The sequence below is a fragment of the Amblyraja radiata genome, chromosome 8 (assembly GCF_010909765.2).
Source record: "Amblyraja radiata isolate CabotCenter1 chromosome 8, sAmbRad1.1.pri, whole genome shotgun sequence".
In the NCBI taxonomy this organism is placed as follows: domain Eukaryota; kingdom Metazoa; phylum Chordata; class Chondrichthyes; order Rajiformes; family Rajidae; genus Amblyraja; species Amblyraja radiata.
The window spans coordinates 65,971,161-65,994,299 of NC_045963.1; the positions used below are offsets into that span (position 1 = coordinate 65,971,161).

A 23,139-nucleotide genomic window follows, 5' to 3' on the forward strand; every position below is an offset into this window, starting at 1 on the left:
TTCATTTTCCAAGTTTTACTTTCTATCAACAACCATCTCTTTGAAAGAACTTTGAGACTGATGGTCACTGCATGCAATTGTGTTTTGATTGAAAATTTTATTTTTCTTATATTTTCAAAATTCATTTGGGTAACCTTTGGTCCACAAATTGATGTGCTCTGAGATTTCCCTTTGCTACTGGTAATGTTCATTCTTAGTGGTTTCCACTCACTTTCCACAAACCGACAAACAATGTAATAAAGACAAAATGGTGGTAAAACTCAGCGGCTCCGGTTGCTCCTGTGGAGAGAACAGCCGAGTTAACATTTAATGGCAACAATCAGAACTGGGAATGAGAGTAAACAAGTTAATTTTAAGCTGCAAAATGATGGTGTTTTAAATTATTGTCGATGTATCTCTGTTATGTTGCCGCTGTGAATATTGTTCTAATTTATCATATTGCCACTCAATTTTATGGGGAGATTTAAAGGAGGGTCACCAGAAAAGCCTATAATTTCTTTCCGAGTCAACAACATGCTTTTTAGTGGGGGGGGGACGAGAAATAAATCTGCGGAATCTGAAACAAACAGAAAATGCTGTAAGTACTCAGCTGATCAAGCAGCACCTGTAAAAAAAAAGCTAGTTAATGCTTCAGGTTAGGGACCCTTCTTCAGAACTGCCGGAAGAGTGGAGGATTTAATGTTTACAAAACCAAGCTTGGGGCAGGTGTAAGACAAAAGATGATATGAAGATTGGTTAACACAGATCAAGGTGATAAGGAGATGGGCCTCTGATCATTGGGGAGCCATTTTATCAAAATAGGAGGATAACAGCATGATTTGGATTCAAAACTCGGGATTCCTTCACTGAGCATAGATTCTACACAAAGCCATGACCCAATCTGTATTTTGGTTTCTCCAATAAAGAGAAGGCCGCCTTGTCTGTGGAATTAGTGGATTTGTACTAATATTCAGTTAGTCGAGGCCTCTGCTGGTTTTAGGAATTTTGTATGAAAGTTGGATTGGACATTGGATTCATTGACTAGAGAGCATGACTGGCCCACTGGAGATCGGAATTCAAAAATCACATTTAATGCAATGAGCTCTTAGATTCAAGAACCAGCGGGCATGAGTTGGAAATCACATCATGAGTTGATTTGAGGGTTTAAGAAATGTATTCACCATTGGGATTCAACGACTAAAGGGCATAATTTATCTCTTGAAAGTTTGAATTTAAGGTTCACATTTTACTCATCAGTCATTGCACTGAAAAATGAAAGAGCTTGATTTATTCATTAATTATCAAGAATCAGCTGTAATTTTGTGTTCATCATGGATTTAACAACTATATGCTAATCAGATATTAGCTTGACGGGCTAAGAAGCACTAATTGCATTAAAGACTAGAGGTTGCAGTGTCTGCTGGGTGTTCATTTTTTCACAAGCACAACGGTTCATTTGCCAGATATTCTGTTGAAGGGCTAAGAAGTACAATCTATCTGCCGCATACAGGGTTCAAAGACCATTAAGCACAGTCTGAAGAAGGTTCTCTACCCGAAACATCGCCTATTCATTCTCTCCATAGATGCTGCCTCACTCTCTGAGTTTCTCCAGCATTTTTGTCTACCTTCGATTTTTCCAGCATCTGCAGTTCTTCCTTAAACATTAAGCACAGCATTTTAGCCAGAGAGTGGGTTGAAGAAATAGTGAGCACCGTTTGTTTGCTGTGCTTGGATTTACTGACTACCCAGTCAGTCAGAATGTTGGATTCACAGATGTGGAGTTCAATTTAAAAATTATAATGCCAAAGATATGTAAGAAATTTAGGCAACAATTATTTAGGAAATGGTTGCTTTTGTGAATCTCATTTCCATTGTGGTCTATAGAATTAAAAACTAGCTTCAAAAATTCAGTTAATTCAGGAATTAAAATACCAAACATTGGAAGTTTGTACAGGTAGAAAGGCCTTTGGACAAAATAACAACGCTGCTGCTAAATTAAATTGTTTTCCTTGTATGATAGCAACTCAGTGATTTAAAGTTGACCATAAACCTTAAACAAAACCATAACAGTCTGAAGAAGGGTCCCGACGCATAACGTATCCTATCCATGTTCTCAAGGGTGATATATCGGGTCACCTCAGCCTGCCCCGCTAAGTTATTCCAGCATTTTGTGTCTTTCCCTGACCATAACATATGATGGTTTGAAATAAAAATGGAAAATATTGAACATTTGGTGGGGTATGGGTGGCTGTTAGTAAAGCCCCACTCTTCACAACTTTATGAAGATGCCATGTCATTGTATTATTCAAATGGCCAGTAGATTTCTGTTAATAACCTGCTCTATATTAATTACAGACCCCTGTGATCGTAGAGAAAGAAAAATGGTTTGACCTATTGGCTGCAAATGAACATCTTCTAGAGAGTGAGGTGAGTGCAATCTAATAGCTACTCATAAAACACTGCACATTTATTTATAACTATTAGAACAGTCTTAATGCCTGCAAAATCTGGGCACCATAGGAACAAAACATGTTCATAAGTTTTAGGAGCAAAATTAGGCCATTCGGCACATCAAGTCAACTCTGCCATCCAATCATGGCTGATCTATCTTTCCTTCTAACCCTATTCTCCTGACTTCACTCCATAACCCTTGACACTCTTACTAATCTTTATTTGTTTGTTCTGGGCACCGATTCAATTCTAATTATTGACACGATGCCCTAGTTTCCAGATTTGGTGAAGTGATAGGTATTGTGCAATCCATGGATTTGGAAAATAGGCATGTTATAGTGTCAAATCTCTTGAATTGCTGATACAGTTAATGGCATGGACTAAGCATTCATAGATTATCCAATTTTTAGTGGCAGGAAGAACCATCATGCAAAATATACAATGTAAAGGAACCATTAATTATCTGCAGATTTGTTTGTGGTTGAATGGAATGGGAGTCATTGTGGTGATTTGCTTGCGTCTAATATTGGAACAGAATTGCATTTCCTGACATTTTGAGTGTGTGCATTGCTGAACATTGTCCAACTTCAGTTTAAATTTAGGGTGGCACGATGGCGCTGTGGTAGAGTTGCTGCCTTACAGTGCTTACAGTGCCAGAGACCCGGGTATGATCCCGACTACGGGTGCTGTACTTTACGGAGTTTGTGCATTCTCTTTATGACCGCATAGGTTTTCTCTGAGGTCTTCGGTTTCCTCCCACACTCCAAGGACTTTCAGGTTTGTAGGTTAATTGGCTTTGTATAAATGTAAATTGGCCCTAGTGTGTGTGGAATAGTGTGTGTGTAGGATCGTGTTAGTGTCTGGGGATTGCGGGTCAGTGCGGACTCAGTGGGCCTGTTTCCGCACTGTATCTCTAAACTAAACTTAACTAAATCTGCTACTGTCAGGCACTGGGGTTTTGGTGTTGTGCACCATGATAGAAAGAAGGAAAATAATGTTTGTGGAGTAACAGAGGGAGGATGGGGAAAGAAAGGCTTAAGAGAGCATCTGTTTGAACTGTTTAAAGTGAAGAGGGGTTTGATGCTAAAAAGGAAAAAAAAAACCAGAGGAGATAAACATAAGAAATATTTTGAAAGATCTAAGGATCACTGACTCATGTATTTGGTAATTATTCCCCAATTAACATCAACTCCCTTTGATGTTTTTTTAATATCATATTAAGATGTGGATTGATCTAAGAGAAACAAAGGTTGAATCAGTATTCAGAATAATTAAAAAGGAAAATAGATTTACTGTCTTATGTAAAAGACACATTTGAAAGTTTCTGGGAAAAGGCACTAAATAGACTAATAATCTGTCCCTTGCTTTCAATGCATTTGCGGCATCTGTTTGTAGCCTCACACCTCTCATTCTCAGCACACTTTACTAATCTGACATCTGATTGTTTAACAATTCCAATGGCACACTCGTTAATCCACACGAGTCAAGGGTCAAATGTGTAAGGTACGTGCACGGACAGAGCCAGAGCGCAATATAATGGGTCAGGTATGCAGACAGAGGAATTTACTTGCATTTATCCACTCTCTTTAAACTCACCAGGAAAGTTATTATAATACTGTGTAACATGAGGAATCGAATATAACAGCAAAGAGGTCCTACTGCAGTTGTACAGAGCCCTAGTGAGACCACACCTGGAGTGTTGTGTGCAGTTTTGGTCCCCAAATTTGAGAAAGGACATTCTTGCTATTGAGGGAGTGCAGCGTAGGTTTACAAGGTTAATTCCCGGGATGGCGGGACTGTCATATGCTGAGAGAATGGGGCAGCTGGGCTTGTACACTCTGGAGTTTAGAAGGATGAGAGGATATCTCATTGAAACATATAAGATTGTTAAGGGCTTGAAAAATGCAAGAACACTTTTAAACTAGGAAAACATTTTAATATTTGTTTCACCTTTATCCTCCTGGAAACAGTCCATGATACCAAGACATACGTTGATACCAATGTTTTCTCCAGAACTGCAATGTTTTGACACTAATATTATCTCCAGAAATGCATTGCCACTTTAAAACACTGAAGTGATTTTTTTATTTTTTATTGTTATTAGTTGATGCGATGGATTATCAATGAACTCATTATGCTGTGGGACACCTGCCTAAGTCCGACCTTGAACGACAAAATCTTGCTGAATGAATCGGGCCCTCCCTGGAAACCCTGGGAGCACATCTATGCCCTTTGTAAGGCTGTGAGGGGGCACCTACCTCTCTACAATAGCTACGGAAAATACGTTGTCAGGCTGTTCTGGATGGTAAGAGTTTGGTTTGAATTTTGCATGGACTTGGAAATGCCTGTTTGACTTTATTTTAAGCGTTTAAACTTGATGATGTAAAGCCAGCTTGCCAATTGAGCCTGGCTAGCTGGCATGGTGCTGCAGATAATGTCCTACTCATTCAAGATGCTTCTTAAATGTTGTTACTTTCCTGCTTTCATCACCTCTGGCAACTCATTCCAAGTACCGACTACTATTCATGTGAAAAATGTATGCCACGGATCACCTTTAAACCTTCCCCCTCTCACCTTAAACCTGTGCCCCCTAGTTTTAGACACCCTACCTGAAAAGCAGAATTTGGCTTTCTACCCCTTCTATGCCTCTCCATTACATCACCACATAGCCTCCTTCTCTCCAGGGATAACAGTCCCAGCCGATCCTGTCTCTCCTGATAACTCAATGCCAGAAATCCCGGTAACATTCTTATGAATATTCTCCTGCACTCTCTCTAGCTTAAGCATATCCTTTCTCTTGCATGCCAACCAGAACTGCACATAGTACTCCAAGTGCGGCCTAACCAACGTTTTGTACAACTGAAACATAATCTCTTATACTCAAATGCTTTGGCTAGTGAAGACAAGCATGTCATACCCCTTCATCAACATCCTATCTACCTATGCTCCAATTTTTGGGAAACTATTTATTTGCACCCTAAGATCTTTGTTTAACAACACTCTGCAAGCCCCTGCTATTCAATATGTATGTCTTGTCATGGTTTAACTTTGCAAAATGTATCACGTTGCACTTGTCCAAGCTACATTTCTCTTACTATTTCCTTGCCCACTTTCCCAGTTAATCTGTACTTTGTTGTAACTTTAGTCAACTTTATTCAATGTCCACTATACTACCAATTTTAGTGACATCTTCAAACTAATGGGGCTGTCCCACTTGTCGGGCTAATTCAAGTGCTCTCCCAAGTTTAAAAAAAAAACAAACTCGTGGTAAGCACGTAGACTGTACGTTGCGGGAACGTTGGAGCTCGGGACATCTCTTAGCGGCTCGTAACGCTAACGGCAGGTACTCGGGAAATGCAGTAAGCTCGGGAAGACTCGTGAAGATTTTTCAACATGTTGAAAAATGTCCACGAGAACCCCGAGTACCTACGAGCGGCTATTACCGTAATTCTCTGAGTTCGAATCAGGGGAAACTTGGGAGAACTCTTGAATTAGCTCGTACAGTGGGACAGGCCCATTACATTCTCATCCAAATCGTTAATATATATGACAAACAAAAGAGGACCTGTGGCATACTATTGGTCACAGGACTCCAACCAGAAAAGCAACCCTCCACTATCTCCCTCTACTTCCTACCACCAAGCTAATATTGTATCCTATTTGCTAACTTACCCTGAACCTCAAGTGTTCTTGCCTTCCATGTCTACTAAGTGGGATCTTGTGGTCCTAACATTGACTACATAGAATATCATTTGTTTAACTTACTGGCAGAATTATTCAGAAGGTTACAGTTTAATATCCCACCCCTAAGACACTAGTCTGAGGAAGGGTCTTGACCCAAAACTTCACCCATTCCTTCTCTCCAGAGATACTGCCTGTCCCATTGAGTTACTCCAGCTTTTTGTGTCTAACTGAAGATGCACAATTCGAGCTGCCACTCAAGTGCCGCACAGGGGGAGTTCGTCGCTGTCAGAATGCCATTGATTAGTTAGTTTATAAACACTACCACTTGGGGGAGTAAAGACTTCACAATGCTAAAGAGAGAAGAAATGCTCCCAAATGTCTTGGCCAATTTTTATCCTTCCACTCATGTCAACTCATCAACATATTGCCATTTATTGGGCCTTGCTGTGTAATGCTTCCATGTACCCCCATTACAATGTTGGCTGCCTTTCAAACATGTGGCACTGATCGTAAAGCATTGTGTGACCTGAAATTGTAAAAGGCACAGTATGAACCTTCCTTTCTTAAACACAACACATGATGTTCAGTGAGGGTAAAGAGTAAGAAATATTTTCCCCAAAGTAGATGTGTCTGAAAATAGAAGGCATTATAGACTAATGTGAAGGGGATGTACTGAGCACTTGGGATGTACTGAAAATCTGAGGACAAATTTTTCTCCCTAAGTGGCTGGAATTGGGAAGGCACTGCCTGAGTGAGTGGTGGAGGCAGCAATTCACTAAATATCTACCAAGCATCCAGAGGAGCATTTGAATTGTCAAAGTGTAGAAGGCTATAGATCAATTGTTGGTGAATGGGATTAACACAGATGTGTACTTGATAACCAGCACGGACATGGTGGTACGAAGGGCCTGGTTCTGCGTAGTATGACTCTGCGGTTCTATGTGCAGTGGTGAAAATTGATTTTTTCATTGAAATGACAAGGACAAGGGAAGTTGCAGCAGGCTATGTGATTATCAGCAACTGTTAAATAGAAATATTAGGGCAATTTGGAAAGTAGTGGGGCTGATTGGAACACTTGAAGGTGTAAATGAATGTGCTTAGGAGGAAATAAGGCAAAAACTGCTTAAAAACGCTGCATAATGTCATCTGGTGGCTTGTGCATGACATTACAGGAAGACACAAACCCAGTTTTTTTTTTAAATCGGAGAATTACAGTCACAGACAAAACATGACAAAAGTGCATTATACAGGACATGGTAATGTTGTGGTTATGCTACTGAAGGGGGGCATTCCTGGGGGTGTGAGTTAAAATTCTCCCGTCAGTTTGAAAATTTGAATTTGTTTTTCAAAAATCTATTATTAAAGTTGGCATAATATAGAAAAATTGTCACGTAACTGATATGCCACTCAACTGGTTTGCTAATGTACACCAAGGGAAAAAAATCTCTACTTCCTAATCTGTTTGTCCTTTCTGCAAACAACTCCAAATCAATATGGGGAACATTTAACATCCTTCTTGATCTGTCCAGAAAGACATTCAACTGTAAGGAGTTTCAAGGAGATGACCCCTTCTGCCACTTCTGGGTGACTTACATCTCCATAAGTGGTTTTTAATTAACAGCATGGAAACCCCATTACGTTGCCACCTCCTGACACAGCAGGCAACAACAAAGATAACCAGGGTGTAGGTGTAATTAATTTGAATAAATGTGTAAAAGTGTTCATAAAGTGTTCACACTTTAATCATACAATACATTTTTTAATATAATTGCTGAATGTAATCGTACAATAGGTTTTTTAAAATATCATTTCTGAATATAACCATGCAATAGTTTTTTTTATACAATTAGTAAATTTAATCGTGCAGTAGGTTTTTCAAATATAATTAAATCTACATTTCAACAAGTTACTGAACTTACAAGAAAGTCCAAAGCACTTGCTGTATTGTAATTCAGGTCAAATTACTGTTTGGAAGCAGCTTTAGGTGTTTGATTTAAGATGAAACTCTTTCGGCATTTAGAATAACACGGTCAATCGACTGGAAGTTTGGCTGTGTCATTTCTCATCCATCAGCGTCGCTAAGAATCAAATAAACAGAGCAGCATGAGTCATGATTAAGGAACTGCATGATCCTGCTTACTTTGGTTATCCTGTCTCTTGCTTGACTTATTGATACTGTTTTTGTTACTGCCCAGGGATTAAATAAAGTGTGCAGACAAAGCATCGTTAAGTGGCTATTATATTATTGAAAGTCTTTAACGGTGCCAATGTCTCTCGGTAACAGTGGTAACAAAGGGTGAGCATGAAAGCTAAAAGCAAATAGAGGAATGAGGCAAGATGAATATAAAGGCCACTTACGATAAATATCCAGCTCTACCTGTTCATTTTACACGGTGAATTGTTGAAGGTTTTTTGCCATCATTGTTAATTTTGTGTTGCTTTTGGAAGAATGAGGGTTGCTCTGAAGTAAATTATTGCTGTTATAAAAGGGATTAGATGGGATATGTGAGAACAATTATAATATATACTAGACCAAGTGCAGACCCATTGGGTCTGTTCCCCCAACGTGCGGTTGTGGGGGGGGAGGCGGCATGCAGCGTCACACACTAACAACCCCCCCGCACTCACGCTAATGGAGGGGAGGTGGGGAGAGCGAGGGGGGAGAGGGGGGGAGAGGAGGGGAGAGAGGGGAGAGAGGGGATGGGGGGGAGGAGAGAGGGGGAGGAGAGAGGGGGGGGAGTGAGGGGAGGGAGAAGGGGGGTGGGGGGGAGGAGGGGAGGGGGGGGGAGGGGGAGGGAAGGGGGAGGGGGGAGGGGGAGGGGGGGAGGAGAGGGAGGGAGGGAGGGGGGGGGGGGAGGAGGAGGAGGGGGAGAAAAGAGAGGGAGAGGGGGGGAGAGGAGAGGGGGGGGGGGGGAGAGGAAGAGGGGGGAGAGGAGGAGAGGGGGGGAGAGGAGAGGGGGGGGAGGAGGAGAGGGGGGGGAGAGGAGAGGGGGGAGAGGGAGAGGGGGAGAGGAGAGGAGAGGGGGGGGAGAGAGAGGAGAGGGGGGGAGAGGAGAGAGGGGGAGAGGAGAGGGGGGAGAGGAGAGGGGGGTAGAGGGGGGGGAGAGGAGAGGGGGGAGAGGAGAGGGGGGGTGGAGAAGGAGAGAGGAGAGGGAGGGGGGGGAGAGGAGAGGGGGGGGAGAGAGTGCCTTTTTACTTCAACCCAAACAACCATTTGCAGGCAGTGCTTTTTTACCTCTAACCATATTTTCATTTTCAAACCAAATTAAGGGTACTCACAGTGCTGTAGACATTTGTCAGTGTCATTCAGAGCTCTGATTGAGGCACACCACTTGCAGAGACTGATTGAGGCACACCACTTCCTGGTTTTATAGTCCCTCCCCCTCCCTCCAGCAGGGGCAGCAGAGAGAATGGGGAATTTTGTAAAAACATTAATATCTCTGTCAATTTTCATCGACGGGAAAAATCCTCGGCACACATGCGGCGGAGGGGGGCTCTGAGCGAGGTGGTCAAAAATGACGGCCGTAGGTGGCGGCGTACTCTCGGAAATCGCAGCACAGAAAGCCAAAACCGGTCAAGAACAGACTTTTAGTAATATAGATAATACAATACATAACATTACATTATATATAATGTTAATATATATAACATATAATAGAAATGATATATTCCCTTCCTAAATACCCAAAGCAACTGGGACAATTTGAAATTTCAGGATGGAGAATTTTTTTCAGTGAAGTCATCAAGTGAGAAAACATCTACCACAATGATTTGCAGTAGTGTGGTACCTCTAGCAGGGCATCTCAAGACACTTAATAAAAGTCCTATTTCACTTTCTCCACCACCGTCATGTTGATGAAGGTTGGTTTGTTGGTCCTCGTTCTTCCTCTTCCAAAGTCCACTATCAGATCCTTTGTCTTACTGATCAAAGTAATGTGTGATAGAATTACCAAATTTAAATTTCACCGTGATAGGTCTAGACTTTGAATTGAACTGCTCTATGAAGACACCCGCTATGTCACTGAATTGTATTTACCACTTAGTTGAACCACCATACAGGGCATCTAGAAATGAGCATTAAATACCAGCACTTAGGGATAGCGGAGTTAAGGGCCTGTCCCACTGTATGAGGTAATTCAAGAGTTTTCCCCTGATTCGAACTCAGAGAATGTCCGGAGTGGGTCCATAGGAGTCCGTGGATGTCTCGTAGTGGCTCGTACGAGTAAAAAGTAACAATTTTTTTCATCACGAGTATTTTTTTACTCGTGGACATTTTTCACATTTACCGGATTTCCCGAGTACCTACCGTTACTCATACGAGCCGCTACGAGACATCCATGAACTCCTACTGACCCGCTACGGACATTCTCTGAGTTCGAATCAGGGGAAAACTTGGGAGAACTTTTGAATTACCTTGTACAGTGGGACAGGCCCTTTAAGGATATTGAGAGAAGGCAGGAAAGGGGTACTGATTGTGGATGATCAGCCATGATCACATTGAATGGCGGTGCTGGCTCGAAGGGCCGAATGGCCTACTCCTGCACCTACTGTCTATTGTCTATTATCGCATATCCACAATTTTTTTTTTTTTAACAAAAAGGTAAGTAGGAGAGGGTAACTGGGTTGATTGCAATAGCTGGCTAACAATGGCTGTGGCAAAGGATTGACTGGCCATTACTGTGGGTACACGTGGGTTCAGAGAACTTGGCAAGAATTAAAAATAAAAGCCACAGTGGTCTGAGAATAAATCAGACAGTGCCATTGTTATTGGGCTCCAACACTCACCTCCAGCCCCAGTTGATCTGCCCTTCAGAGTTGTCATTGGGCAGATGGAGCCAAGCCAAAGGTTTTACATAAGATGCTAATTCAAATAAGTTAATATTTTGGTGTGTTTCAAGCTGAATATCTGAATTAGGTTTATAGTCCAGGTGCGGTGTCCAATTCATTAAAGTAATTGCCGGCGTATCTCGACACAGCAGGCATGAGCTGCAATATGTTGTGGCGATTGGCATGGGCTGATGGGATCTGTCTGTTTACAAGCTTTCCTGCTGACTGTCAGTCTTCCTGTTTCCTCCCAGGGGTGCTGGCGCAAGATTACGCTGGATGACACCATGCCCTTCGACAAAAACGATAACCTGCTGCTTCCAGCTACAACCTGCCAGGAGGAGCTCTGGCCAATGTTGCTGTCGAAAGCTCTCATTAAGATTGCAAACATAGAGTACGTTAAAATCATCTCTTTAAGGTCTCTATGCTCCATGAATGATATCAGCTGTTAATCCTGCAATACTGGTCACTTTTCTAACCTTTCTGGTCCAATTAGAATCTTAGAATCATACAGCCAACAGGCAGGACATTTGACTCATTCTGATTCTCTGAAAGTGTTTTTGAATTAGTCTCTGTTCTTTCCTTACATGCCTACAGTTTTCTTTTCTGGATGACTACTTTTCAAATTCCCTATTGAAAGTTATAACTGAATCTGCTTTCAGCTTCTGCAATCCAGATTGTAACAGCTTGCTGCATGTATAAATAAAAATCTTCATCCCTCTACATTTTTTCTCCAGTGACCTTCATTCTGCGCCCTGTTTGCTGGTCGTCCTGCCAGCTTCTCAACTACTTACTCTCCTTCATCGTCTCTGTGGTTAGGAGTGCAATCTCAGATTCTCCAGTCTCTCCACAAAAGTGAAGCTCTTATTCCTTCTACCATTCCAGTAAGTCTCTTCAACACAACAAAACCCCATAATTAACCTGAGGGAACCTTGTTTACAAAGGCAATATTGAAAATGTGGAGCGCGCTACCATGCTAGAATGGGTGATGATCATTTGAGGAGAAGCTATATAAATTCACTAATGGCATGGTTGATAATATCAAATCAGTATAAATATGACTCCAATCCCACACCAATGTAGTCAACGTTTACTTGCTCTGTAAAATGGTACTCAGTTCCATCAATCTTTTGAGAGAGTGCCAGTATAATTGGGCTCCAACCCTCACTGCCAACTCCAGTTGATCTGGCTTTCAGTGGTGTCACAGGGGACAGATTGCTTAGGTGGAGCTAGGCCAATAATTCGTCCATAAGAAAGCAATCATAGATTGAGTAATTGCTTTGTGGGCCATCTCTATTTTGTTTACAGAGTGAGCATGAGCTTTTTTATCTTCCTCTCTACTGATTGTCTAACACCCAGTCTGACCTCTGTATCTTCAGCTTCCTGTACAAAACCATGGATTAGCAGCTCATCCTCTGACTGGGCGCAATCCAGTTTCTGCCACTCAATGTTATATTGAGCGATTTCAGGTGGTCAGCATTTCCACCATGTAATCATGTATGGTCTTTCTGCTGACTGGTTAGCACACAACAAAAACTTTTCACTATACCTTGGGTACACATGACAATAACCTAAATGTAACACCATGCATATTTCAGATTTCACTCCACTTTTTTTCTGGTAGTGGGCCATAATTATTCAACATTTATGCTTCTTGCAGACTGGCATTGTCAATTTCTTCCAGTTTTTACAATCAATCCATGAAATTGAATCTCACCTCCCTTAGGTCGTATCATAAATGTTTTCTTGTTCTTAAAAATGGACTACTTCACACTAAATTATTTTGTACCTTAAAACTTCCTTTATCTTTAACTATTCCTGGTTTAATTATTGACTATTTCTGATGTAAGGTCGTCGACATGAAATGTTAACCCTGTTTCTCTCTCTATAGATACCGTTTAACCTGCTGAATCCACATAATTTTGCTTTTGTTTGAGTTTCCATCATTTTTTGATAATGTTCATAATACTACTGTTTGAATGTTTGTCAGTAGACTGCAGAATGAATTTTGCAGTTAAATATATTTATATGTTTTCTAGAATCATGTTTGGCAAAAAAGGATAACTTGGGTTGTGCCAATTCAATGATATTACGTATGATACTGTTAGGAAATTAAGACAAGACCTGGAAAAAGATTGTTTTCAAATAAAGAAAAGTGGAAAATAAATATCACATTCAATATAGTGGCCAAATTGCATTAACTAAAGTACAACGTGAAAAGTGTATCTGAATAGGGAGTTGCACTGTGACACAGGAGGTAGTGCTACTGTTGCATAACTCCAGTGACCAGGGTTTAATCCTGATATCTGTGAATGTCCGGGTGGTGTGAGTACTTTCATTTCGTAAGGAAGCATAGTTTCACTATTGTTATAGTAGCAGATGCATAGGTTCAGCAACTTGGGTTTAATCCTGTCCTTGGGTCCTGCCTGTGTGGAGTTGTAGTAGTATCTTCTGGATTATCTGGTGTCCTCCTACATCGCCAAGACATATTGTAAGTTAATCAATCACTCTAAATTTCTTCCAAGAGTTGGTGGATGGATATATGAGAGGGAATAAGTTGTAGAGAATTATGTGGGGCAATGGGCCTGGTGGAAATGCACCGAGAAACTGAATATATATGATGCGCCTAATGGTCTCCTATATCGTAAGGAAATTTGGAAATTCCAGTATTTTCCCTGAACAATACTATAGATCAGAAACATAGAAATATTACACTTACTGTATTTTGGAGCTTAATCCCATTGGCTTAGTTGCTGCAAAATCCACCCATAATTCTCTGCCACGGAAGGTAGTTGAGGCCAGTTCATTGGCTATATTTAAGAGGGAGTTAGATGTGGCCCTTGTGGCTAAAGGGATCAGGGGGTATGGAGAGAAGGCAGGCACAGGATACTGAGTTGGATGATCAGCCATGATCATATTGAATGGCGGTGCAGGCTCGAAGGGCCGAATGGCCTACTCCTGCACCTATTTTCTATGTTTCTATGTTTCTATAATTGGTTTGAGATTAATGGGAATATCTTCCCCTTATAAAAATTAGTGCTCTAGGTTTCCCTCAAAAAATCTACATGTATGATGCAGGTGGAAATTGCAGATTAATATTGAATGAATGTTAGCCACTGTCAGAAGTGCCACTGCCATTTGACTGAGGCGTTCAATGCACTGGCCCTGATTGCTGTCCTATATCAATTTTGTTATCTGGAAAAAGTGATTCCTCGTTGATAGGACTAAAATTAAAATACTTTATTAAATAAAAACTGAAAAGCAAATGAATGCAGCAGTCAAAAGGTTAATTGTGAATAATTGTGTGCAATAATACTAAAATTAAACACATTCCATTTCTCCCAATCAGGGGTCATCTTGTTCGAATTCATCAAAATAATTTCAAATTGCCTTGCCCTATGAGGTTTTAATTAAACTGCAACTGACTGTCAGTGTTTCTGAGTTTTTATCTCGATGCATATTATAAGGAGGGACAACACCTCACTTGCCCAACACTGTTCTAATGCAGCTTCCCTTTGTTCTAATGCAGCTTCCCTTTGTCTCAAAGCAATCATTCTTTGAGCTGCATGAGGCTACATTTTAAAGTAAATCCACGTTTATTGAAAACCTGCTCCTTGATCAAAATTGTGGTCAACCTCATGTCATCTTTTGCCTTATTTTCTGGAGTTGTCTGATTGCACCTTTGTGAAGGGCCTCAGCATTCTAACATATATGTAGCCACTCTATTGTTGGGATGTGCTTTAGTCATATCAGCATTTATTGTATCTGTTTTATTAAGATTGTGTGAATGGATTCAAATACTAGAAATTGTAGATGCTTGAATCTTTGTGCAACAAACAATGCCTGAGAGGAACTCAGCAATCCAGGCAGCATCTCCGAAGGGAAATGGACAGATAACATTTTGGTTCAAGACTCTTCTTCCCTATGAAGGAGAATACCAATCCAAAATATGGTATGCCCATTTCCCTCCCCTGCCTGGCCTGCTGAGATTCTCTAGCACTTTTTTTTAGCTTACTTTCAAACACATTGCTTTCACTCATTCCAAATGTTTTAAAAGTAAAAAATAACAAGCCAAACAATGAAAACACGACGGCATAAAGGCTTCCTTCTGAAACATACAAGCCATAAATAGGGTGGTGAATCTGTGGAATTCTTTGCCACAGAAAGCTGTGGAAGTCAAGTCAGTGGATATTTTAAGGCAGAGATAGATTCTTGATTAGTACGGGTGTCAGAGGTTGTGGGGAAAAGACAGGAGTATAGGTTTCGGATGGGGGGGGGGGTTAGATCAGCTATGATTGAATGGCGGAATAGACTTGATGGGCCGAATGGCCTAATTCTACTCCTATTCCTTATGACCTTAATAGATCACAAGCAAAAAGAAACAAACAAAAAGTAGAACAGATGCATTTCTCAAAAGAATGGTGTGAAGGACCTTTGTTTAAAGAGTCTCTTGCACGACTATTGTTTAAATTGTAGGTAATGCCATGGTATAGTTTGTACAGCAGGATCCCTTCTGTATGATACTTCAGCAGTATGCTTTTGTAATCTCACTACTTTCTGTTAATAGCATGATTACAACAGGAAGAAAAGAACTGGGTGACTTCACAGTTTTGCATGCTCTTACTGGTTGGCGTCCTGAGATCATCCCGCTCCGGTATGTACCTGTGTATTATTTGCAGTTCTCCAATGTAAACATGTTAGCTTGTTGGTCAAACTGGGTGTTGGAATTTGGGTAGATTTACACTTGAAATGAGTGTGTTGTTAATCTGTAATAATTTACATGTTTATGGCACCATTGAAGACAATTGGCAATATTTTCGGCCACACTATTTAAAATTATGTCCATCTAAAGTTGATTATACATTATTACTTTCACAATTACACTAGGGATGGATAGGCCTTCTGCTAGTTCTTTAACTTAATGTTATCTTTTTTTAAAAAGAGCAAAATTTCAGAAATTAAGTGGGAGCGATTGTCCTTAACATTAAGCCAACTATCGATGTAGTGTGGCATGAAAGAAATATGGTAAAGCTGATTATAGAACGTCGAAAATAGAATGTAAAATTACAACAAAGGAACAGGCCCTTTGGCCTACCACTTCTACACTGATCACGATACCAATCTAATTAATGGTCCATATTTTTCTATTCCCTACCTGTTCATGTGTCTATCAAAATCTAGACATAACTAAAACTCTGATCTTGTGCTCTTCCGGTTTGCTTGGTTTTTCTATTTGCGCAATAACGGTACAGGATAACACTACTATGTTTGCCACTTTACTCACCATTCTCCTGTGCTTAAATGCACCAAGTTTTGTTTGATGGTATAGTTTAAAAGTTATTAAGGTTTAAAAATCTTAAAAACCGCGCATGCGCAGATGGTCTCCTCACCGGCCAGTCACCGCCATGCAGATTGGTCTCGTCTCCTGTCAGTCACCCGGGACGGCGCAGCCCCTTCCGGCGCAACATCGCCGCACTGATTGGCTGGCTCCTCTGTCACTCACTGGCTGGGAGAATATAGCTGAAGGAGTGGAGCAAGCAGAGCCTGGCCAACTCCGAGGCCGACACCGAGTCCGAGGCCGACTCTGACTCTGTGGCCGACTCTGACTCCTAGACCGACTCCAAGGCCGACTCCGGCAACCTCGAGATCCTGGGGAGGTGTGGAGGAAGAGTGTGGGGATTGAGGGAGAGGAGGGGGTGGGGGGCAGAGGGGGAAATGTAGGGGAGGTTAAGAGGGAGTGGGGGAGGAGGGGGAATAGAAGGAGAGGAAGGAGCAGTGGGGCAGATCAGGAGGGATACTAGGGGGGATAGGGGGAGGTGAGGCGTGGGGGATAGAGGGATAGGAGGGGGTAGGGAGATGAGATGAGTTATGAAGGGAGGGAGGGAGTGACTGAGAGTAGGGGAAAGGAAAAGGAGAGGTGAGGGAGGGATTGGTAAGGGGAGGGAGTGATGGAAAAGGAGGGAGGATGAGGAAGAGAGGTGCTGGGGTTAGAGGAAATGAGCCATGCCTGCGCAGTTTAGGGTTATGGGTGAGTGGTGGAATATTGCGTTGGGGGAACGGGTGAGTGGTGGAATATTTCATTGGGGAATGGGTTTGCTTTGAGGGACCAGGCCTCCCATGGGAGCTATAGTGAGTGGTGGAATATTGCGTTGGGGGAACAGATTACGTTGGGGGAACGGGTGAGTGGTGGAATATTGCGTTGGGGAACAGGTTGCATTGAGGGACCAGGCCTCCCGTGTGACTGGGGGTCCCACTTAGTCTAGTGCCTCTTAAAAACATTAACACAATATAAGGCGATGTAGCTTCTTCTACATCGCCTGGCAGTGGATTGCAGGATCCACTGTGTGAAAAAAAAGTCACATTGTAAATTTCCTTTAAATTTTCCCCTCTCACCTTAAACTTATTCCCTTCTTTATTTGACATTTCCATCCTGGGGAAAAAATTGACTATCTGCCCGATCTATGTTTTATTAATGTATATCTATATAACTAAAAGTCTCATCTTGACCACTTCCTGTCTGTGCTGTACATTGGTTTTAGAAATATCGCTATAATTTTTGGCCATCTTACTCACAGTCCTCATCCGATGAGGCACCCCCGAGGATTTTTCAGATCTATGAAAAATCAAAAAGTTATGAATGTTTAAAATATCTTGAGATCAGCTGATTAGTCCTCTCGCCTGTCAATCACCATGATGAAGGTAACGCCTCTTCTGGGGGGGCAGGAGTATAAAGCCCAAATGGTACGAAATTGCATTTGAATTTGGTGGCCTGCACTCTGCTTGAAATGGTATGAAATTGCATTTGAATTTGTTGGCCTGCCAGCTGCTTGAAATGGTTTGAAATTGAATTTGAATTTGGTGGCCTGCACTCTGCTTGAAATGGTATGAAACTGCATTTGAATTTGGTGGCTTGCACTCTGCTTGAAATGGTTTGAAATTGCATTTGAATTTGGTGGCTTGCACTCTGCTTGAAATGGTATTTCAAGGAATAGCCGTGATTGAACTGCCAGCCCACCAGCCGTGAGTCAGTCAACTGCCAGCCCAACAGCCGTGAGTCAGTAAACTGCCAGCCCACCAGCTGTGAGTGAGTGAACTGCCAGCCCACCTGCCCTGAGTGAGTGAGCTGCCAGCCCACCAGCCCTGAGTGAGTGAGCTACCAGCCCTGAGTGACTGAGCTGCCAGCCCACCAGGCCTCAGTGACTAAGCTGCCAGCCCACCAGGCCTGAGTGGCTGAACTGCCAGCCCAAACATCCATTCGGCCATCAATGTCCAAAATAGCCCTCTGGAAACCAGTCCCTTCGGCCCACAACACCCATACTAGCGCTCCAGAACATCCCCCCCCGCACTGACCACCAATATTGGAATTGGTGGAGAGGTGGAATATTGCGTTGGGGGACCAGCCCTCCTGTGTGAACATGGGTCCCACAGTCTAGTAGTTTTATATAATTACATCAACTAGCCCTTCAACCTCCGAAGCTCCAGAGAAAAGCCTTTGTTTGTTCAACATTATAGCTAATATTCTTCAATCCAGGTAAAATCTGGTATAACAACCAGAAATGCACATAAATGTGGCCTGACTAAAGTTTTATACAACTGTACGTTGATACGTGATTATACATAATTTCCTTATATTCCTTGTATTCAATGCCACCGATTGAAGGCAAATATTCCCTACACAGATGAGAATCAAAGGGCAAGATCTCACTGGATAGACATGTTTCACACAAAGAAAGATGGTTCTGGCTGTTGGAAGTCAATCATCTCAATCTCATAACTTCACCGCAGGGGTTGGTTTGGACAGTGTCTTCGTCCAACCATCTTCAGGTGCTTCTTTCTCTCAATGATCTTCAATTTGCATTGAACTTTCTCTCAATGATCCTCTTTCCATCTTGAGGCTAAAAATAATAGAAATGCTTACTCTTGATTGTACAATTTCTGTTCTATTCACAACTCCACTGGAGGTGCACACATTACAAACAGCAAGACAGTCAGGCATGAACATCTGTGGAATTCTCTGCCACAGGAGGCAGTGGAGGTCAATTCACTGGATGTTTTCAAGAGAGAGATAGCTCTTAGGGCTAACGGAATCAAGGGATATGGGGATAAAGCAGGAACGGGGTACTGATTTTAGATGATCAGCCATGATCATATTGAATGGTGGTGCTGGCTTGAATGATCGAATGGCCTACTCCTGCACCTATTTAAAAGAAAAGATAAAAAGAACTAAGAAGTGGTAAGTAACATTAGTGCCACAAGTCAGGCAAGGACCATCTCCAGCAACAACAAAAAGTCTCACCCCTTTTAATATTCAGTGGCATGATCATCCTTGGGTGCCTCATTGTTAAGTTCCTGGGTCTCACCACTGACCAGAAACTTCACTGAATAAATTAAATAAACACGCTGTTACAATAGTAGGACTGAATATGTATATTGTGCAGTGAGTGATTTATTTTCCGAGTCTGCAAAGCCTTCCTACATCTGCAAGAACAACATTTTTTATACAGGTTAACTTGATATTCGTTGCATGTTAGAGTGGTGGAAGCAATCGTTCCAGGTTTTCAAAGGGGAATTGCATTAGCGGTTGAAGGAAAAATTGTAAGACGAGGGAGCCATCAGGCTATTAAACATGATAACAAATAAGCTCTGAGCTACAACAGACTATTATTATTATCGCACTATATTTGTTTGTTTATAGAGTATGTGTGTATGTGTATTTACACACACTGAACTTATTTTTCTCTCGTTTATGTACTATGTTTACATATTCTGTTGTGCTGCAGCAAGTAAGAATTTCATTGTTCTATCTGGGACATATGACAATAAAACACGTTTCACTCGTGAAAGAGCAGGAGAATGGAACTGACGAGAAAGTTCTGCAAAGAACCAACATGGACTTGACGTGCCAAATCACATCCTTCTTGGTGAAATGATTGCATAAAGCTGGAGTGCGATGAAAAATTCTCAATTTGTCGATTATTGCTACAATATTCAATAACCTTAGAGGACATAGCAGCTTGTTTACTTAGTACTGCATCCACCACCTTTTACATTCAATTCCTTCATCACCAAGCCACAATAGCTACCCTATATTGCAGATAATCGCCAAGGTTACTTTGATAGTATCTCCCAAACTCACAATCTCTGCAGTTAAGAAGGACAAGAGCAATATGTGCATAAAAACACCACATCAACACCGAGGGTTTTGCCAGGACTCTAAGAGCTATATGAAGAGATTGGACAAGCTAATACTTTATTCCAAAGAGTGTAGGAGACTGAGGTGATCTTATAAAGATGCATAAAATTAAGAGGAAAATAGATTGGGTTAATGCGCAGTCTTTTCCCCAGGATAGGGGAATCAAGAAGTAGAGGGCATGGGTTTAAGGTGAAAGGGGAAAGATTTAATAGGAATATGGATATGAAATGTTTAGAAATGTATGGGCCAAACGTAGGAAAATGGGACTGGCTTAGTTGAGGTATCTTGGTCAACATGTTGTGTTGATGGCCTATGCCTGTGCTATATGACTCTTGACTTGCGGATTCCCACACACTATCAAGACTTGGACATGCATCACTGTAGCCTCACTGTTGCAGGGTTTAAATCCTGGAACTCCATGCCCAACAACGTTGGGTGTGCCTTCGCAAGAAGGACTGCATCTAAAGCATAACTACTACCATCCTGTTGGGGAAGTTAGGAACAGACAGAAAGTTCAAGTATTACCAGGGCTGTCCACAGTCTATAAATGATAATAAAAAAAATAGTGAATCGTTCCTGTTATAGCTATTGGACTCTCTCTAGATTCTCTTATGGTACTGTTTTAATACCATAACTACTACTTTGCATAGTTAAACTTCTGGTTGGAGAACTGAAAGTTTATGTATATATATTTATATATTTCTTTTTCCCCCCAATTTTTCCTTTGTAGCTCTTTTATTAATGCCAGCATTATGTTTTACATTTTATACCTAAAATGTATTCATGTCATTGTGAATAGGGAAGGTATTCCTGACAACGACATTTGATTCATTATTATTTCTTGCAGATCTGAAGAGTTTGAGAAAATCTGGTCCTTTCTCAAGACTACGGTGCCAGAGTTCATTTTGACAAACCAGGAGCCCCCTGTACCTGAGGAACCAGCTGCAGAAGTGTCGGTTTTAACAGACCCGATGGAAACTGGTGAAAAAGAGAAGGAGACAAAGGTAGACAGTGCCGTCCTCAAACCAGCAGAAAAAGTTGTCAAAGGTACAGCCATTCATTAAAAAAAAAAAAAATTGATTTGCTGATGCCATCATGAAGACCGCCACTCTAATTTCCTCTGGTGCCCTCTCTTCCCTGTTGATGAAACTTCTATCAATGTTTTTGTTACTCCAGGATGTTAAGATAGCCTATTCAGTTTGTGCGATCTGAAAACTTAAATCCATCCAAAATCTTGTTCCTGTGCCCTAACACACAAATCTATCCATCCTTCAATCATGTGCTTCATGTCTGTCAGTATGTTCACTGAGTCTAATCCCCTGTGCATCCTTCATTTTTCTTGCTTCTTAACTGTGTTGATCCATCATTATTGATCTGTGTTGATTCATCCATCATGTATCCCAAGTTCTGAATGTTTTGTCCTCAGCCTCTCCTCCTTTAAGTCACTTATTGAATCCTCATGCATCACCAAACATTTGATCACCTATCCTAGCTGTAATTCAGTGTCAAATTTTATCCAATAACATTTCTGTGAACCCCCCTGAACTATTTGTACTATTAACAATGCCATAGAATACACATTGTTTGTTGATTCATGTAATATTTTGTTTTCACACTTTTTAGAGGTGCACTTTCAGTATTAATACTTACATTTTCAATGCTCCACTGAAGATAAATATTTGTGTGATAATATTCCTCAGATGGTATTTTTGTTGAAGGCCTGGAACTTCCTGAGTAAGTTGTGCTCCCTGCAGATGGTGTCCATGTTACCCCCTTTCAGTGTACTTTTCCAGATTTGGAAGCTTGCTATCACACCAATGCCTCTACTTCCTCAGAAGGCTTAGGAAATCCGGCATGTCCCCTGCAACTCTCACCAACTTCTACAGATGCACCATAGAAAGCATTTTAACAGGATGCATCACAGCTTGGTATGTGAACAGCTCTACCCAAGACCGCAAGAAATTGCAGCGAATTGTGGACGGAACACAGACCATCACACAAACCAATCTCCCTTCTATTGACTCCATTTGTACCTCACGCTGCCTCGCGAATGATTGTGTTAACGTATGATGAACGTTTGACAGCTCTGGGGCCTGTACTTGCTGGATTTTTAGAAGGATGTGGGGGGGGACCTCATTGTAATGTACAATGCTCAGTACATTTTGTTTACTCTCACTGCTTATGCCTATAGACTCATCACAAATAGGCATTATACCATCATACCATCCTGGAAGACCTAAAATATATTTTGGAAACTATTCACTCATTGCATGTATGATTGATATTACAAAATTGTTATGCAATGTGAAAGATTTTCTAGACTTTGGTCTCTTCAAAACCCTGGACCTGTAGCACAAGTTGTGCATGTTTTGTTGTCTACTGAAATTAATTGTATTTATCCTTGCGCTTAACTATTCCAATTTAAGTATTTCCCTTTGGCTTTGCCAAGATAATATTTCAGGATTGGGAAGCCAATGGTGCTTGTTTTACCAAAGGTGTTGAGATGCTTTGGAGGGAATACATTTTGGTGTGAAAGTAAGCTGGCAAGAAGGTAGTCAATGCAATTAATATAAATGAGTTAAAATGGCAAAATTATGATGAAATCAGCAAAACTGAGATGGAATGTTGTATGCCTTTTACTGGTTTCTCAATGATTTCATGCTCAAATTAGTCCAGTGAAGAAGAAAAATAAGGCATCGTATGATACCTAGGCACTGTTCAGTTGGTTCCTCCATGGCTTTGAAATCCTAATTATTGCAAAGCTGTAGAAGTTTGAGGGGGGATCTTATAGAAACTTACAACATTCTTAAGGGGTTGGACAGGCTAGATGCAGGAAGATTGTTCCCGATGTTGGGGAAGTCCAGAACAAGGGGTCACAGTTTAAGGATAAGGGGGAAATCTTTTAGGACCGAGATGAGGAAAGCATTTTTCACACAGAGAGTGGTGAATCTCTGGAATTCTCTGTCACATAAGGTAGTTAAGGCCAGTTCATTGGCTATATTTAAGAG

At 41.4% G+C, this 23,139-nt stretch overlaps 1 protein-coding gene across 2 annotated transcripts in view; it reads left to right on the forward strand.

Annotated features, from left to right (window-relative positions):
- The window catches only part of adgb (androglobin), a 213,904-nt gene that overhangs the window by 36,384 nt on the left and 154,381 nt on the right, over nt 1-23,139 (forward strand). For both annotated transcript variants that reach the window (XM_033026113.1, XM_033026114.1), the window contains 5 exons: nt 2,335-2,406; nt 4,535-4,735; nt 11,193-11,332; nt 15,506-15,592; nt 20,979-21,178. In XM_033026113.1, the coding sequence (XP_032882004.1) occupies nt 2,335-2,406; nt 4,535-4,735; nt 11,193-11,332; nt 15,506-15,592; nt 20,979-21,178 (700 nt within the window). The remainder of the gene's footprint in view (nt 1-2,334; nt 2,407-4,534; nt 4,736-11,192; nt 11,333-15,505; nt 15,593-20,978; nt 21,179-23,139) is intronic.